General features: G+C 41.0%; 3 protein-coding genes across 7 annotated transcripts in view; 1 reads left to right on the top strand and 2 right to left on the bottom strand.

The window, feature by feature from the left end:
- Nucleotides 1-10,736, bottom strand: part of ttc7b (tetratricopeptide repeat domain 7B) — a 31,300-nt gene extending 20,564 nt beyond the window's left edge. The window contains exons 1-4 of the mRNA XM_076977887.1: nucleotides 10,542-10,736; nucleotides 8,234-8,379; nucleotides 7,941-8,109; nucleotides 4,516-4,649 (exon numbers count right to left, since the gene is read on the bottom strand). Coding sequence (XP_076834002.1) covers nucleotides 4,516-4,649; nucleotides 7,941-8,109; nucleotides 8,234-8,379; nucleotides 10,542-10,662 — 570 coding nt within the window. The 5' untranslated portion in view covers nucleotides 10,663-10,736. The remainder of the gene's footprint in view (nucleotides 1-4,515; nucleotides 4,650-7,940; nucleotides 8,110-8,233; nucleotides 8,380-10,541) is intronic.
- mrpl57 (mitochondrial ribosomal protein L57) lies at nucleotides 10,734-12,283 on the top strand. 2 transcript variants are annotated; one of them, XM_076977889.1, is made up of 2 exons: nucleotides 10,734-10,865; nucleotides 11,841-12,283. In XM_076977889.1, the coding sequence occupies exon 2, from the start codon at nucleotides 11,879-11,881 to the stop codon at nucleotides 12,188-12,190; it is 312 nt and encodes a 103-aa protein (XP_076834004.1). In that variant the 5' UTR covers nucleotides 10,734-10,865; nucleotides 11,841-11,878; the 3' UTR covers nucleotides 12,191-12,283. The 2 variants fall into 2 exon arrangements, with proteins under 2 accessions (XP_076834004.1, XP_076834003.1); XM_076977888.1 differs by having other exon boundaries at nucleotides 10,767-10,923.
- Nucleotides 12,284-15,590: 3,307 nt separating this feature from the next.
- kif13ba (kinesin family member 13Ba) overlaps nucleotides 15,591-19,520 on the bottom strand; it is a 37,234-nt gene continuing 33,304 nt past the window's right edge. For all 4 annotated transcript variants that reach the window (XM_076979127.1, XM_076979130.1, XM_076979129.1 and 1 more), the window contains exon 41: nucleotides 15,591-19,365. In XM_076979127.1, the coding sequence (XP_076835242.1) occupies nucleotides 19,160-19,365 (206 nt within the window). In that variant the 3' untranslated portion in view covers nucleotides 15,591-19,159. The remainder of the gene's footprint in view (nucleotides 19,366-19,520) is intronic.

Raw genomic sequence — 19,520 nt, 5'->3', positions numbered from 1 at the left:
GGCAGACTGAGCCGTTTCTGTGTGCTTCATGCAGCAAGGTAACCCATTCTTGCCTAATCAGTGTTTGGGGTTGATCAGAGTTTCGAATCATCTCTCTTCACTGTTGGCAGGACACCGGACTCATGGTAGTGCTCAGCCTTTCTTCTCCGGACAATCATCTGTCCAGATGTCCCAACAGTCTGAAGGAGCTTCATCAGAGAAAATAACTTCACCCCAGTCCTCTGCAGTCCAGTCCCTATTCTTCCTGCAGAATGTCAGTCTGTCCTTGATGTTTTTCTTGGAGAGAAGTAACTTCTTTGCTGCCCTCCTTGACACCAAGCCATCCTCCAAAAGCCTTTGTCTCACTGTGCGTTCACATGCACTCACACCTGCCCTCTGCCGTTCCTGAGCTCTGCACTGGTGCTGGTCCGATCTCATAGCTGCATCCACTCTCCTTGAAGTTCTTGATGATTGGGTAAACGGTTTATTGGGGTGCTGGTCTTACAAGCAGCACTGTCCTTGCTTGTGAAACATTTCAGATGCAATGATGACTGCACAGGTTTCCATGGAGTTAACCATGGTTAACAGAAGAAAACCTAAAAGCAACACTACCCTTTTAAAGCAACCAACCTGCTCTTCCAATCAGCATGACAGAGTGATGTCAGCTGTTTTATCCTATCTTAACCTTTTATCCGGAGCTAACAAGGTCATCACAGAAATTATGTTAGCAGGCTTTTTGTAGGGCTGAAATGCAGTGGGTGGAATGCAGTAATTTTCATGACAGGGAATGACTTTGCAATTAAATGCAATTAATCTAAATCATTGAGGCAGCAAACGTTGTGAAAACCAAAAAAAAGATCACTCATCCCCAAAGACCAAAAATGGCTTCTGCTCAAAACAATTTCCTTTTACAGCTATGTCTGTGTAATCCTTGGAGATTTTACATTTCCCCAAACTAGAACTTAATCATCTGTACATCTTTTTTGTAGAGTACAGTACAAACCCAAAGGCATAGCGATATCACATCATGCTCCTCTTTCTCTAGAATCGATGTCTCCAGATCATCCTACACATTTTAGACCCTGGGGATTAAACCCCTTCTATTCTCAGATTACAAATTTACTGAGTCAGATGAGGCTCTTCAGGGCAGGAACACCATACCAGTGTTTCATCATGCTCACTTGGAGACGCTAATGCTTACGTGACCAAACCAGTTTTGTATCCAAAAGGGAAAGAGAAGATTCAACCACACTGGAAGGACTTTCAGAAAGTACTGCAAACTCAGATATGATTTGTGCTGCAACTTCTACTTCAGAGCTCTGAAAATACAAAGATTGTTCTGCGAACTGTGTTTGTCCTGGCCTCCACAACCCTAGACCAAGCCAAGTTTAATGTGGCTTATCAAACACGTTTACACATTTGTTTATTCGATAACTTGGTGGAAGAAATACAGACTAACATGCAATTACTTTTTCCGATGTTGACAAATATACACAACGTAAGTCTCCCCACGTAAGCCCCCCAGCACTCATGCTGACGTCCTGTCTTTCGTCGATTTAAACACAATATCTGCTCTCTCCTAGATTCACGAAAAACTTAGTGAAACTGATCTCATGCGAACGGCTGTACTCAAGAGGCCAGTGGGAACAGGAACTGGGTCCGTCATTTGCTGCAGGCTCATCTGCACGTATCTCACACAAACTGATGAATCATTCCTTTGCGCCGGGCAGGGGCTGATACACATCAACACTGTGCACCTTCTCTACATGTACGAACTACATTAGCAAGAAGATCTCAAGACCTAGATCTAACCTGCGATTGTTGCACACTGCTGCTATGCTCTGCTCATGTGAAATGAAAATGTGAAATGTGCCATATTTGTCAATTGTGATTTTTAACCGCAATCGAATTTTGTCCTCCGCATTTACCCACCTGCGCAATTAGAACACACACACACACACACACACACACACACACACACACACACACACACACACACACACACACACACACCTGGAACGCACCTCAGTCATGGCCTCAGGCCTGGGAATCGAACCCATGACCCTCTGGTCACAAGACCAGTTCCCTACCACCAGGCCATGACTCCCCCATGTCCTTGTTTACATAGTTTCTGCAAACTTGTTTTTTAATTTACTGAGCAAGTCTTATGATACAGTAATTGATCCAGACCCCCTATTCTCAGTGAAAAGCCAGAAAATGTAGGTGCTTAAATAAATCGCTGTATGCTTGATTGTATTTGACTTCGCATCCTCATGTAGAAAATTACAAAAGACAACAATAATAAAAGTGTATAAACAAGCTTCACTAAGTCCAGAAGGCAGCTGGAGTCCTTCTAAGAACCAAAAAGGTCAGACTGTAGTAACCCATACAACAGTAGTCATTCAATAGTGTCATTCTGTAGTAATAATACTGTAATCAGTGATGTCAGTAACGCGTTACTTAGTAACGCGTTACTCTAATCTTACCACTTTTTTCGGTAACGAGTAATATAACGCGCTACTATTTCCAGCCCAGTAATCAGATTAAAGTTACTTATCCAAATAACTGTGCGTTACTATTTTTATTTTCCCTAGTAAAATATATATTTTGCTTTCTTCTTGGTCAGTTCTACTTTTGTGTCTGACCGTAGCGCTCGACTCCGCACGCTGCGCGCGACCCTGTGAGAGCGCGAGCACGTTTTACAAGTCATTTTTTGCAGTGTCCTCCCGAAACGATATGTGGTAGTATAAAGAAATACCCCTCAAAAACAGGGGAAGGGACATTTACCTGAAAAATTTTAATGTTGCTTTGTGTTCCACGTTTGAAAAGTGCTGGAATTTTGACTAACGTCACCTACTTTAAAATGCTTAAAATTGTAATGGTATTTCGTTTCACAAGCTGTCTGACTGAACAGTTCGCTTGTATTACGTTTACAAATAAATTTACAAATAATACCACGCAGCTACACAAACGTAATGTCAGGAGATACTGTAGCGACTCCTACTCCTCACGGCGAGTCTTGCCCTTTAAGTAACACTGGGGGGGCGGCGACGGCGCGCACCAGGGTTGCGTTATCAATAAAGTTTCCCTCCTCTGGATTTTTGGATTAAGCAGTTTCTGCCTCGGTTACCGAACCTGCTTCAATACATTGTTACTGTTAAAAATGCACTTCCAATAAAGTGAGTATTGGAAAAATTTATTTTGCTGCTGAATGTAACTATTAAAGTAACTTGTAATCTAACGCAGTTACTTTTAAAATCAAGTAATCAGTAACGTAACTAAGTTACTTTTAAAAGGAGTAATCAGTAATCAGTAATCGGATTACTTTTTCAAGGTAACTTAGCCATCACTGACTGTAATGATCCCACAGTAATCATGCGATAATAATCATTCTGAAGTAATGATACCGCAGTAATCATTCCATAGCAGGGGTCACCAACGTGGTGCCCGCGGGGACGTTATGAGTCGCCCGCAGGCTTGTTTTAAAAACAGCTCACTATATTGCCATGCACCAAAGCGCTGCATCGTTTATGTTTTTGCTGCTATTAGCGATGGTCCGCGGTTGCTAGCGGTCTTCCCGCTTAGCAATTGACACGCGCACATGAACCCCCCCCCCCCCCCCCCCCCAACTTCAAAAAGGTTGGTGACCCCTGTTCCATAGTAATTATCCTGTAGTAAATATTCCACAGTAAACATTCCATAGTAATCATTCCATAATAATCATTCCACAGTAAACATTCCATAGCAATTATCCTGTAGTAAACATTCCATAGTAAACATTCCACAGTAAACATTCCATAGTAATCATTCCACACTCCACAGTAACTCAATATCATCAGCACTGCACTGTGCCCATCAAATTTGTACTGGTTACATTTCTTTACTGACACACTACACACATGTATATCCTGCTCATCAGAAGGGGAGTGAGCTCACTTCGTATTATGAGTCTATTTAGAGCCCAGGGTGTGGTTATCTGTCAGAACCTAAGAAAAGACCTGATAAATGAGCTCACACAGCCCTGTGCTACCCTTACATGAAACATCCCGCTACAACTTCTTTTTCCTTTAACTAGGCAAACACATTATGACTATTATACTTAAAAAAAAAAAAAAATTTTAATGGGGTGCGGTCGACTGATGATGAATAAGCTGATAAGTGAAATAGCAGATATCTTCTACTGGGCCGTTTCCTCCTGATAAAATTGAACATCTGTGGAGATTTTCTCCATTTTTGATTCTTAGAGGCGATAAACTTTAAAATTTGGGTTCTTATTATGATATCTTTAAAAATAAGAAATGAACATGATTTTATTTTTAAGTAAATAAGTACAAGTAAGTACAAACAGTCAGCAATCTTTAACCACAAGGTCCGGACTAAAACCATATGACTCAATAACCAAATCCACTTCACAATCCTTCAAAGTCCAGACTGTGTTCGATTAGGAACAGTTTGATTTTCATAAAACAGTTTTATCTGATCTGTCTAATAAACAACTGCACAACTTACAAATAACAAGCAGGAGGCAGAAAATACCTTTTCCATTTCTTGGAGGTAGAGTAGAGCAATATCTCCAGACTTCTCATAGCAGGTGATGATCTCCTGATCACGATCCACTGTGCGGTTAGAAATGGAGGGAGAGGCAGCAGGCAGTTTCTCCAGGCAAAGACCTTAGGGCAAGAAAGCAGCAGAAGTAGTTAGACCTCAGATCTTGGACCTCAGATCAACAGTAGGTGGTCCAATAAGAAGTCAAAATGCTTCTGTCTAAGGTTCTTCCCTATAATATGTAGATTGCTGGTGGCCCGAACACCAAGACTCTAAAATGTCTGCTCTCTCTGGGTGGCAAGAACGCTCTCTTCTTCTATTATTTAGTGCAGTGCTAACTGATTACGTGCTTATTTGACAGTGTAGAGTTTTTCAGTTACAGATCAGATGTAAACAGTAAGGCCTCCGCAATACACAAACTTACAACACACAAATTCACCTTTACATGAGTGGCAACGTTCTGGAGGGAGTTGGGAAGAGAGAACTTGAGAGAACTTCTTATTGAACTTTATTTATAGCCTTATTTATAAGAAAATGCATGATAGGTATGTGAATGTAGGGAATAAATATAGCTATATATGGGATCACTATTTTACGTGTATTTCAGCTTACGCAATGGTTGGTACATATTGTACTGGATGTGTATGGCAGAGCAGGAATGACTATACTGGACAATATGTATTTATGGAATACCATAACGGTGGCTTGATATTTGTAACAATGCTGTACTTTTTTTTATCTGGTAATAGGTTAAAATCATTCCAGTCTTTACTGAATGGGTTTTTCTGCATTTTGGCTGTGGTTGTAGATATTAAAATTCCAAAAAAGAATTTTTAAAGGGTGAAAGGAGTTTACAGCCCAGATGTTACAGTTGGAGGGTTTCGGAGAGTCTCCCCATATGCATTTCTGGAACTAGCGAGCGTGAGGCGGTTTTAAAGGTTTAAGGATCTCACGTCAAGAATATGTAGCAAAGCGATACAGTCAGAGTCCGACACTGCACAGGTGTGTCTCAACAGCAGGGCTAAAACTGTAATGATCCATCAGCAAAAGCAGAAATGACAGCTTCACCGGCCTCTGCATGAGTACACGCTCACACATACGGTTTGAAACACAATGCAGTTGTTTATATAGATGGCCTCCAAAAACAACACGATTAAATTACACCACTAAAGAGATCACTAAAGACCGATCTTTCTCATTTCACTTCACACGTCACTGGAAGGCAAAGCTGACTAACCCATTCAACAGCAGTGTTGATGCACCTGTATCTCATTAAGAAAGACATGCATACACACAGTAATATCCTCATGTATATACACACATAATAATATCCTCATTCATATACATAGTAGGCTAATATCCTTGTGCATATAAACATGGTAATATCCTTTTGGGTAATCCGAATATTACACAAAATACTAGGTGTGCAAGTGCTGTGGTTTCTATAATGTGCATTGTTACTGACCACTAACAAATAAAAATTACACTCCAACCTAAAATACAGAAACCTTCTTGCAATGTGTACTTTATGAAGCAGACTATGTGAATGAGCCAACTGTGTTCAGCTGTGGTTTAAAACTGCACACAGTCCATGTGTTACTTCCATTTCTTAATGATACGACATAGGTAAGGTGCAGTGAACTGGATGAACCCCATGTGAAAAGTGCATTTATGATGCTGTTTACTAAATGTCATTGATAAGCCTATAAGAATTTCAATATAACAAAAGCATATTGAATTATTCATAAATAAGTCCTTAAACACAATCTCACAATTAAATGAAATGGAAACAAGACCTATAACCGTGGTTTACACGCATAATTAGTCACAAAGCATGATTGGTCACAAATTATGTCTCAGCCAGGGTATCTGCACATTTTTAAATCTCAAATTCAATGACTTTTAAGACCTTTTTAATACCTCTCACAAGAAAAAATAATACTATTACTGGGGATGCAGGTGTGTTCCACATCGTTGACGGGTGGGGGGGGGGGGGTTGGCGAACGAAAATTGTTGACGTTGTTGAGGCCGTATACTCCAACGCTAGGAATCTAGCACTAGGACCCTGGAGCGGTTATTTTCTGCATTAGCGCTAGATTCGGCAAAGTTCACATCGCGCCAGAACAACTTAACAACACACACTTATAATAATTTAATGCCTCCCCTCATAAAATTCCAGACATTTTAAGACATTTTTAGGCCTTGAATATGGAAAACTAAATTTAAGACATTTTAAGACTTTTTAAGGACCCGCGGGTACCCTGGTCTCAGCCCCTCTGGCCCCACCCTATCAGTCTGAACCCCAGAAGAAGCAGTTGCAAATCAGTACACAAATCAAGAAGCAGTTGCAAATCAGTACACAAATCAGTTTTGCTGCAAGAAGTGTTGCAAGAGTCAAGGAGGGCAGTTGTGTCATGTTTAAGTGGTTACAAATTCAAAAATGTGGATGCAACCCCAAAAATGTATTTTAAAACAATTATATTTATCTTCACATATCTTCTGATGTGTCACATTTCTATTCTACAAGTTTTCATATTCAAAACACAAGTAGACATTCTCTTTCAGTTCTCACACTGAAATTACACATACATATTTCATTCTTTAAATTCTCACATTTGAGAAAAGTTAAATGAGAAGACTTCCTGATCTTCCTTTGGAAAGAAGAAGTCTTTTTACCAGCATTTCAGGAATACAGTGTCTCAGAAAAAATAGTGTAGCATTAACCTTGAGAAAGTACATGACGTGACTTTTCCTGAAGTGACAACAGTCCAAGAAATCATTCCTAAGTTGTCACAGTCAAAGGCAGTATTCATCTGTGGATTATTCTTGGTTATAATCCACAAATATAACTATTTGCCTAATTTCAATACAGAATTAATCAAAGAACAATCATCACTCCTCACCTCGTTCACCATTTTGTGAATGCTTCTTATTTTGACCTCATTCACATCCTGCCATTTCTCCTCTGAAATCCAATTGCTTATGTGATGCATAATATGCAAATCAGCTCATGTAACACCCACCTGCCTGTGTATTTGCTATTATATATTTTTTTCTGCTATGCAAAAGATGGATGCTGCCTTGAAAAGTCAAATTCTGAATGGTGTCCTGCATGAATCAATCAGGTGTAAACCGGGTTCATGCAACCAACAATTAAAAAATACAATAAAATTTTTTTAAGATATAGGTTTGTGTTGTGCTGTATTTGTCCTCAAACTACCTCAATTGTGCATATATATATATATATATATATATATATATATATATATATATATATATATATATAATTTGAGGGCAAATACAGCCCAGGCAGACCGGTCACCCATTTTTATCATTCACTCTGATAAAAAATTCCCTTTGATTCACTCCTACATGGAGAACAACATAATCTGACCAGCAGAGGGCGCTGCACTCACCTTTGGTGGCATAGGCTTCTGCTATCATAGACAGCCGGTAGACCGGTGCACCGACCAGCTGCATGTCGTCTAGGCTGAGGCGTGCGTAATGGTTCAGAGCGTCCGAGTAGTCCCCCTCCACATAACACAGCTTAGCCATCAGCAGACTGGCCTCCTGTAGGTACTCCGGCTGAGCAGAGATACACAACTTCATAGACTACTCCACCATTTACAGTGCTGACTCCAAATCTCCTGATCTAAGTGTTTTGATAACATGCTGATGTCCATGAGACGAAAAGGGCTTCCACACTTACCTTCAGGTCCAGGGCAGCACTGAGGTGTTTGCGTATCTCGACTAGCCGAGGTCGCGGGGTCCTAGGGCTGGTGCCCTGCTTGATGGGGTTCTCTTTAAGGTACTGCTGAAGTTTGGCCTCACCCAGCAGAAGTTCCCCCAAGTCATCTGAACCAAAAGAGCAGAAAGATTTTGCACCCACTGCAGCAACACAGCCCTAATGCTAATCCTTCAACTGTCAGCAGTCCCACTGAGTCAGAGACCCCTATTAGATCACTCACAAAGCCTCAGTGAGAGACCTCAATTACATCACACAGACCAACTCAAAAACCCTTATTAGATAACCCACACAGACTCAGAGAACCCTATTACATCACCCAGACAGACTCAGAGAACCCTATTACATCACACACACAGACTCAGAGAACCATATTACATCACACACACAGACTCAAAGAACCCTATTACATCACTAAAGAGTGACTCAGCCAGAGAACCCTATTACATCACATACACTGACTAAGAGAACCCTATTACATCAGCCACACAGACTCAGAGAACCCTATTACATCACCAAAGACTGACTCAGCCAGAGAACCCTATTACATCACCCACACATACTCAGAGAACCCTATTACATCACACACACTGACTCAGAGAACACTATTACATCACCAAAGACTTAGCCAGAGAACCCTATTACATCACCAAAGACTTAGCCAGAGAACCCCATTACATCACCCACACTGACTCAGAGAACCATATTACATCACTAAAGAGTGACTCAGCCAGAGAACCCTATTACATCACCCATACAGACTCAGAGAACCCTATAACATCACTGAAGAGTGACTCAGCCAGAGAACCCTATTACATCACCCACACCGACTCAGAGAACCCTATTACATCACCCATACAGACTCAGAGAACCCTATTACATCACTGAAGAGTGACTCACCCAGAGAACCCTATTACATCACCCACACCGACTCAGAGAACCCTATTACATCACCCAAACTGACTCAGAGAACCCCATGACATCACTAAAGTGTGACTCAGCCAGAGAACCCTATTACATCACTTGTACCAACTCAGAGAACCCTATTATATCACTAAAGAATGACTCAGCCAGAGAACCCTATTACATCACCCTCACCGACTCAGAGAACCCTATTACATCACCCACACCGACTCAGAGAACCCTATTACATCACACACACCAACTCAGAGAACCCTATAGTACATCACTGAAGAGTGACTCAGCCAGAGAACCCTATTACATCACCCACACAGACTCAGAGAACCCTATAACATCACCCAGCCCATCTCTCACACCAAATCCTATTATATCACCCATTACTGAATACAATTGTAATCAATGGCAATAATAATAAGATTGATTTGTATAGTGCCTTTCTCAGTTCCAAGATTACGTTCCATAAAGCAGACACAAAACTCAACAGGTGAAAACAATACAGACAAAACACAACAAGACAATACAGATACAATGCAAATCAACAATACCAACTAGCACTGCTTCAAAAAATTGCAATTTTGAGAGAAAAGATTTCATTTCAGATTTAAAAGAGGAAAGTGACAGACAGAAATGAAGTGATTGCAGTAAAGTATCCCATAATATGGGGCCAAAATTATTACATTAGGTTCCACATCCACTTAATATTGACATTACAATTCTTATTCTTGTGTCCAAGAATAAAAAGGACAGGTGGGACAGCTAGACAAGTGTTGTCAGTATGAAATGTAGATTAGAGTTTCTGGTCAGCAGTTAAATGTTTTTGATATTTTAAGATAAACCAGTGCGAGTTATAGCAGAATAGTACCAAGTAAAAAGTAAAAGTGACTAATGCTGACAACGGCTAACGAGCAACTGAAATTCAATGTCAAATACCGCAGAACAGCTCATTCTTGTCAGCATGACCAGACTGGAATTTACGAGTTTTTGTACTAATGCCCCAAAAATGATATTTTGTGTGACTCCAATATAGACAAAAAAACTGAAGAAAAGGTAAACAAGGAATTCATTATAAAACAGGAAGTACAAAGGCAGAAAACATCCAGCTACTTTGCTGCTCAGCGCTGGAAAACTAGCGTTAGCAGTTGTTTTTCTAACCAACTAGCACAACTAGTTAACTAGTGTTATAGAAATAATGTGAATATTCGCCACAGCTACAAATACTGTTTGGATATTGTTGGTTAAACATCTAGTGGGACCGTGTGCGCTGCACAGGCCATAAACACTGATGCTAACTCACTAATGCGCTAGCTGGGACAGGGGGGTAAATGGTCGTTTATGGTCCTACACCACTGACCGTTGGAGATTAGCTTGACTGACAGCTGCCGTACGAGCTCTGGTATCTTGTCCCACTGTCCCTCCGAGCGACAGCGCTCTATCTCCGTCTCTAACCGAGACCCAGACTTTCTAGCTGTCATCTTACGGTCCTCCCAGCGCTGCTGGCCGCGGCTCCGTGAGCGCAGCTGAAGTGCGGCGGGCACGCGCGGCGCCTCCCCGCCAGCAGGGGGCAGCCGAGCGGTCACGCGGGAAGACGTGCATTATGGGAAATGTAGTTTCTGATCGACGTATCCTGGCGTGGTTGGAGGAATTCCCATCAAACGGAGGATAAACTGTTGAGAAGGTTTGAGAAACCTTTGAGAAACCTTTGACGTTAGCTAGCCAGCCGTGGCACCCTCAAGGTAACGTGGAGCACTTTGTCGCATAGCTGTATTTAACGTATTTAACGTATTTAACGTGGCGAGAAGGCAACCCGAACTATTGGACTTAGCTGGGTAGCTAGGCCGCTAACCCCAGCTAGCTGCGCTTCTGTATCGATGGACAGTTCAATAGCGCTCAGCCCAAATATGCGCACACATTTACCTCACGTATTTGAACAAAAGTAACTTCATAACGTAGATATGCGCATTTGAGTTAAGATTATTAAACAGTTCAGTAATTTAGCTAGTAGTCAAGGTCAGATATGGACATTTGACAGCAGTGGCTACCGTGAGCTGATCCTTCTGACTCTGTAACTTCTCTAATATGTTTCTAGCTTCAGTATTTGCACCAACTAGCTGGCATGTGTGTTTTAAAATACTTTAATAAAAACACATGATGACCCGAGTGTACACACTCTCTTCAATAACGTTACCTAGCTAAAACAGAGAGGTGAGTGTAAGCTGAAGATGTTGAGATGAGATCTACATAGTTACTGGTTTAACCTTTGAGGTTAGAAATATGGGATCATTAATCCTGCTTTTGACTGCCAGTGTTTCCACTAATATTACAAACGTCTGATAATGTTGTCTGATCATTTTTCAAGGTAATATTTTTGATAATGCGAGTTTTTAGAACAAAGGAATATGATCAACCTTCCTAAACCAGAGAAGACCTGTATTGACACATCTAAGTTTTAGGAGAATTTTACAGAAATCAGTAAATGGATTTAAGTTATTGTTTTGTGTAAAATGTTAAAATCTTGATTATAGTTCTTTTTAAAATATAATCTGTTCTGAATACTAAGATTATTCTATGGGAAGTCAAGTGATGTCACGGTAATGATCGTATAATAAACTGTAACAGTAGCCTAATGGGTCATCTTGTCCATCGTTGACAGGACTGGTTTGCCTGCTGCTGCCTACACCCACAGCCAGCATGTTCCTGACTTTAGCGCTGCTCCGAAAGGGGATTCCAGGCAAGCAGTGGATCGGGAAGTACCGCCGGCCACGTTTCATCACGTGGCAGATGAAGAGAAACACGGTGGCTCACCTGGAGCGTGAGGCAGAAAACGAATACTGGCTCAGCCGGCCGTACATGAACCTGGAGCAGGAGCGTGGACACGCCGCACTTCGCCGGCACCGCATCTGGACCAACATTAGAGATGAGAGGCAGGCCAAGTTTCCAGAACACAAGTATTTAAGCGATCACTTAAGTCACCTGAACATCACCAAAACCTGGACCAGCTGAAGACACGACCATATATTGACTGTCAACGTCACAGTTGTGTGTAATGTATGTGTTGTAGGGTTTGTGCTGTCTTTATAAAACATTTGCTCAGTGGTAGTGTTTCTTTCTTTTAAAAAAATACATAATTGATTGTTTTCCAACTTCACAAATCGGACACAAAAGTCATTGTGTTGAGTCACTGTCAACCGTTGGCCATCTTGAATTCTCAGTGGAAGTCATGATTGTCATGATACTGACCAAATAACTAACCTTACCCATGATTAGTACATAGCAGTGGTTGGTCAAAAGTTTAATAAAGGGAAGCATAACCCATCTAGAACCATAAAAGTTGATATGTTTGATAAATAGTGAAAAATAAATAGGCTCCTGTTTCTTCAAAGCTGTCTAGAAGGGCAATCTAGTTTTACATACTTGGGTATTTGAACACTGAAAACAGGATGTGCAGACATGCCCAGCGCAGGAGTGTGAGATCAATGAAAACCAGAACTGAAGATCACATTTTCATGATCAAGTGCTTTATGGTAATTTAACTTTGCATTCCTTGCACACTTTGAGTTACATGAGGATGGAAGAGATGGCACAAAGACAAGGAATGTGTTTGTGAGTATTTGGGAGATGGGGACATCTGGTGGCCAGAAGTGGAGATACAGTAACATAAACTAGCTCCATTGCTTTGAACATTACGTTTTCACAGACTTCATGAAGCCTCACATATAAGTCTAAGGAGAAATTTAATACAATGTTGTATATAGTGTACACCGTCCCTGTTCTCATCAAATTATAGTACAGATGCATTTTTGCAGAGTATTAAGATGCAATGGAGTTACAATTAAGGCAAATTTAATTTATTAGTTTATTAAGTGTTATGGTCACACAGCACCTCAGAAAACTTCACTATGGAAACAGGGTTATTAGGTTTGCTAAGAAACAAATTAACCCCATAAAATGTATTTCCCAGTGGTTTATTTAGCTACACCAAACACCAAAATTAACACAAAAGGACAGCCCCCCCAAATGAACAAATGTGAAATTGATACATTTCAAACTAGAAAGTAAAGTTTGTGAACAGACTTGACTTGAGTTGACGTTCTGTATTAGCATGAAAACTATGGCTAGGTTAACTGAAAATAATCAAGTTGTGAAGTATTATTTCTACAGAAGAATTGTTTGTGGAGAATTAATTTAGTGTGTTAGCAATTGAAGATAAAAATTAAAACAAGTGTAAATGGAGTAGACAAATAGGTTTAATCACATTAACAGTATTATGGATTAACAGTATATAGGCTGTAGTACAGAGGTGCATAAAAAAAAAAAAAGTTTGAATAATTTTTTAAGTAATGTATTTCACCTGATGGCTAATATATATATATGGCTACCAGATAAAGCCAACCTGAAAATCAAATGCAAGGTATTCATATGGTTCTGGGTTTATGATGACTGTCAAACTAGCATTAAGACTGGTTGAGCTGTTTCTCTAATCCAGCCCCAAAGCTTAACCCTAGAATACAAGAAGTTGTGACACGATGTCATTTGTGATGTCACAATGAACATTTTTAAGGATTTGTTACCACTTGCTGTTATTTTCCCAATCGAAAATGTTTCTGTCCAAGATTGCCTTCAAACGAGGCCTTGGCCTCCCAGCACAAATAAACTAAACCTAACTGCTACGTTTTGTAAAAATCACTATGTACCACTAGATGTCACTATACGTCAGGTTTACCCTATTAAGCTTCTAATAATTTCACAGAAGTTTAGGGCATGTAGTAAATGAGAGAAATGTATAAAAAGTTAGCATGGTAACTTGTCTTTCTTTAGCCATTTGTCACTAGTTAATGCCAATGGCTGAGGTAATAGTTAAGAATTAGAAAGTCATTGGCATTAGTTGCTGTAGGATCCAGTTATGTTAATGTTATTAGTTGAATGTCTGTAAAATTAATTTGATATTAACATGTGAAAAGTAACTTTCGTTGGCTTTCTTTTGTCCTCATTAGTGCACTTTAAAGTTCGCCTGTTTTTCGTCTTTTGAAACTCAAGTTTGCTTCTTTTGTTCCTTGCACATTTTACACTCATGACACAGCGTTTACAAGAAATTATTTCAACGAGGACAGGAGAATGTTAACTTTAAGTTTTATAGTTTAATAATTTTATTTAAATGATTTGAAAACAGATATTCTGAACGGTGCTCATCTCATCACATATGAGCAAGTGACATCCCATTCCTAATCCATAGGGTTCAATATGATGTTGTTCCACCCTGCAGTTAGAACAGCTTCACCTCTTCTGGGAAGGCTGTCCACAAGGTTTAGGAGTGTATTTATGGGGGTTTTTGACCATTCTTCCAGAAGCGCATTTGTGAGGTCACATACTGATGTTGGATGAGAAGGTCTGGCTCTCAGTCTCTGCTCCAATTCATCCCAAAAGGTGTTCTATCGGTTGAGGTCAGAACTCTGTGCAAGCCAGTCAAGTTCATCCACACCAGACTGCCACAAAGCTGGGAGCATGGAATTGTCCAAAATGTCTTGGTATGCTGATGCATTCAGAGTTCCTTTCCCTGGAACTAAGGGGCAAAGCCCGTGTGAATGGGTGAATGAGAGAGAGAGCGCGAGAAAGAGAGTGTGTGTGTGAATGGGAGAGTGTATGTGTGTGAATGGGAGAGAGAGAGAGAGTGTGTGTGTGTGTGTGAATGGGAGAGAGTGAGTGTGTGTGTGTGTGTGAATGGGAGAGAGAGAGTGTGTGTGTGTGTGAATGGGAGAGAGTGAGTGTGTATGTGTGTGAATGGGAGAGAGAGAGTGGTATATGTGAGATGGTGTATGTGCTTTGGTTGCTACCCTCATAAATCTAATATCTCTGGTTACTGAAAGCTGCTCAAAAATTGCACTCCAAGTCATAACCTAGTAAAAAATTATCGGAATATGGACATGACCTGAAAAATTAAACTGACCCCCCAGAAACTTTGGCTCAAACTTTTAACGTTGTCTGCTAATTTAAGTACAGTATTTGTACCATACGTTTAGGATTTTTCTACATTTCCATACATCAACATTCATTTGGGCCATTTCTTTATTTTCTACATTTTCTTAAGTATTTTTGTGTATGTTACTAAGGTCCTAACCTCAGTCTGCAGCAGGATTGGTTAAAGAAGTCTACAATAAACAGCATTCCATACAATACCTCAAAACATCAGGTACACAGAAGCTTCATTCATCACTATGGACCAATTTTATTTGCAGTAGCTTTAATATTTAAACAATTAATGTAAAAAGGTTCTCATAAATTCAATACATTTTTTGTAAACTTGTTTATCAAGAATAAAGAACGACTAATAATGTTAGTTTTAAACTGTACTCAGTTTCCTAAAACACTGCTGCGTTGAAAATGGAATTATGGTCAGGCATAGCAATACTGGTAAACAAGTTCACTTTTTATTTTTTCTTTACAGGGACGTTGTACAGTCAATATAAAAGAAATTATAAATGAATTATACATGATTATTCTTTGGATATCAGCATAGAATTACAAATAATTAAATTAATCCCAAACTTGTGCTCAGATTGGAGTATCATAATGCACCGATATACAAACACAGAACATGTACTCCGAAACACACACACACACACACGCACGCGCACGCACGCACGCACACACACACACACACACACACACACACACACACACACACACACAAGAACAAATGAGGAAATGATTTATGATCAATAATCACTCAACTCAAACATGAGGCACAGACTAGTGTCAGAGCCCAACAGCACTTTAGTGGAGCCTGCACATCAAACAGAAGGAAGAGAGATCATGAAAGATACGGCAGCGGGCGTCAGCGAGGAGTCAGACCGTCACACATCTGCGTAAACAGAGTCAGACCTTCACACATCTGCTTAAACAGAGTCAGACCGTGACACACATGCGTAAACAGAGTCAGACCGTGACACACATGCGTAAACAGAGTCAGACCGTCACACATCTGCGTAAACAGGGTCAGACCGTCACACATCTGCGTAAACACAGTCAGACCATCACACACATGCGTAAACAGAGTCAGACCATCACACACATGCGTAAACAGAGTCAGACCGTGACACACATGCGTAAACAGAGTCAGACCGTCACACACATGCGTAAACAGGGTCAGACCGTCACACACATGCGTAAACAGAGTCAGCTGGACGCTGTCTCTCCCCAACACTGTGCTCTCTCCACTCGGTCCATGTGGGGTGCATTTATAAAATGGAGAGCACTTTTATCAGCGCTGCTAGCCAGCCAACAGTCTCTGAAACAGATGGACTGGACTTTATAGTTGCTTCAGTATTTCTCTAGCTCTGTGTGGACATTCTGTAGGCCACAAAGAAATATCAATAGCTCTAAAACATGATCACAACACCCAAATACAAGGCAGACCCATACATGTAATCAATGCATGGTTACGAAGCATGATCACTGGTTAACAGTAAATCAAAAATGATAATAAAAAGAATGATAAGTGGTAAATTGCACTTGCACATTTAAAATAAGTTAGGCCAGCAAAATACAGTATATTGCCTTAGTAAAAACCCTGCTGGCCTGTAATGTTCCTATTAGAGCAGTGAAAACCTCATAGTCTATGAGTAAAGTTTCTTCCCCTTTCTCACAACAGCCTGTAAAACTTGGGCAAGACCTGCACCTGTGAGGGACGTGCAGTCAACCTTCAGGACGACTGTCCATTCTAGCCGCTCTGCACGCAACAAAAAGTGGGGTAAGACGGCCAACAAGCCTAAAATGTCCCCCAGTGACAGAGCTCACGGATCATCCTTAAGAACCGATGGACTCCATCCTTAAGAACCGATGGACTCCCCTGACCGACGTCTGACCAGCAGTCTGATGGAAGCAGCAGTTAGGTTATGCTACGTGTGCGCATGTTTGAATTACTTGATGTACAAATTAAGATACACCTGAAAACGGAGGCAAGATGTAGAAGTCTCTTTGTGCAGGGATGAGCAGTGTGTAATGACACACACACACACACACACACACACACACACACACACACACACACACACACACACACACACACACACACACACACACACACACACACACACACACACACACACACACACACACACACACACACACACACACACACACACACACACCCCCCCTCCCAAACCGTTTATACAACTAAATGACAGTTACCTTAACAGAAGACTCTGGGATTATGAAATGATAAATCTGAACAATAAATACCATGTTTTAGAATATTATCTTTTCATGGGGAATAGAAAAATCTCTGGACAGCTAAAACAGAGAAGACCAGGCCTACTACTTCAGCACCAAAACAACGCAGAGTTAGACTACAACTACCCACTGGGTGGGCACGTGTACAATATAAATCAAATGTGCAAATTAAGTTTTAATTCAAGGGTTTTCTATTTTTAGGAAATTATTATACCTACCTAATATCAATAAAATATATTTTGATCTTTTTTATATTGCATTAGTTTTAAGAAATCACATGATCATTTCAGGGATAAAAACTGCTGTGGTATAACCCAACTTTCTTGTCCGTTCTGATGCAAAAACTTTAGGAAATCATGTAGAAACCCAGTCCTTCATGCAAAACAAATTATGCACAATGACTGCGCAATGATGCAAAAATACTAACTAGATTTCAAGGAATGACTTTCATTTAGCTTATTTGCGAACCGCAAACAACTGAAATATAGCTTCAGGTAGAGCCAGGAACTGGTCTATGCCCTCTTACGTAGTCATACACTGGAACAGAAAGACCATGGAAGACTCAACGTCATTACAACTGTCCCACTGATGAATGCCACATCTGCCAGTAACTGTTCATTAGCTACAATTTCCATCAGCTGCAGACCTTCAGAACACCTTCAGCTGATATGTGCCAACCCAAAACGCCTGGTGATCATCATCATTACAGATGTACCTATTCAACACGTCCAATCACAAGGCAGCTTCGAAACCACTGCGGCAACTCAGAGTTAAGCTAGTTCACACTGTAAACGCATTCAAAGATTACCTCCATGACTAAGTACTCAGTTCTCTGGTTACCTCCAATAGCCTGTGAAACACCTGCTCAGACTTTAATCGGATACTCAGTCCCACGCATGCCATCCACAGCAGATCCAACATGCACGAAGCTCTGATGCACAGAGGTGTCCAGGTGCCTCTCCCCTCTAAACACTCTTCTGCAAACGCCGCTCTAAAATTCCATCTTTCCTCAACCCACAGCAATCACTGCACTTCCCGACAACATAGCACTGACCTTCCATTTCTACATTCACATTCACCTTAACTTGCACACTGACCAAAACCAACCACCTTCAAGAATGGAATCATTGTACATGCATGTAGCCATGACAGTGACAGGGTGCACGACCCACGCACACTTACGCCAAAGCACCACCAATATTCTCTGACCAATCCCTGAGAGAACCTTGCACTGGTGAAAGGCATTCTCACTAGTGTTGAGTAGGAATGGAGAACGTCTATAAAAATACCGGAAAATAAAACTTGATTTACCCAAGGCACGTTCTGGAAACTCACCCCGTTATTATTATTACTATTGTTTGACTATACATGGAAAATCATGCATGATAACTTAAAAACACAAGTCTACCAATGGACTCTTGATAGAATCGGGGCAGGACGAGAACGATGGACTCCGAACGGAAAAGAAACCTCACTGGGTCAGAGTGATTGAACTTGATTGCAGGTCTTTTGTCTGCAGGAGACCCATATGCGCAGTTTGTTCAGTATTCGGTTCCTTTCCTGGTTCCTCCACACTGCGAGTGCACTCGAGCTGGTGTGGCACCACTGAAGTGTGGGTGATGGAAACGGCGCCACCTCCATGCGGGACCGAGCACCAGGACTGGAATGTGGGCAGACCGGGACAGGGCACGGAGAGTCCGGCCCTCCTCGGCTGATACTTTGCCTGGATTGGAATGGTATTGCTTAGCTGCTCCAGGACTTGCCGTTCTCTCCTCTCTGAACAGCTGTGCCCGAACCCCTGCTGTCCTGGTGGAGTCCGGCGGATGGGGCGAGCTGCCCGGGCTGTTTGGATCCTTCCCTCTGACTCACACGATCTGGCCGCACCAGCATGCCATGACCAGGCTTACAGCTGAAATACTGGCGACCCGCTACAGAGCCATCGTTCTTTCCTAGTAGGAAGAATAAAAAAAACCCAAATAAACAACAAAAGCCATTGCCCATCAAAACAGAAATAACAGAAAGTCTGATCATTTGTAAAAGCAACAGCTTGACCAGCTTTGAAAAAAAAAAACTATGAAGTTATGCTATGCAAATCACTGGGACA

Source organism: Brachyhypopomus gauderio, chromosome 17, assembly GCF_052324685.1.
Source record: "Brachyhypopomus gauderio isolate BG-103 chromosome 17, BGAUD_0.2, whole genome shotgun sequence".
NCBI classification, from domain to species: Eukaryota; Metazoa; Chordata; class Actinopteri; order Gymnotiformes; family Hypopomidae; genus Brachyhypopomus; species Brachyhypopomus gauderio.
Note: the sequence above shows the minus strand (reverse complement) of the source record. Positions and strands in the feature narration are given on the sequence as shown.

Coding starts and splice junctions, on each gene's coding strand:
- mrpl57 (XM_076977889.1), top strand. CDS start 11,879: ATGTTCCTGACTTTAGCGCTGCTCCGAAAGGGGATTCCAGGCAAGCAG.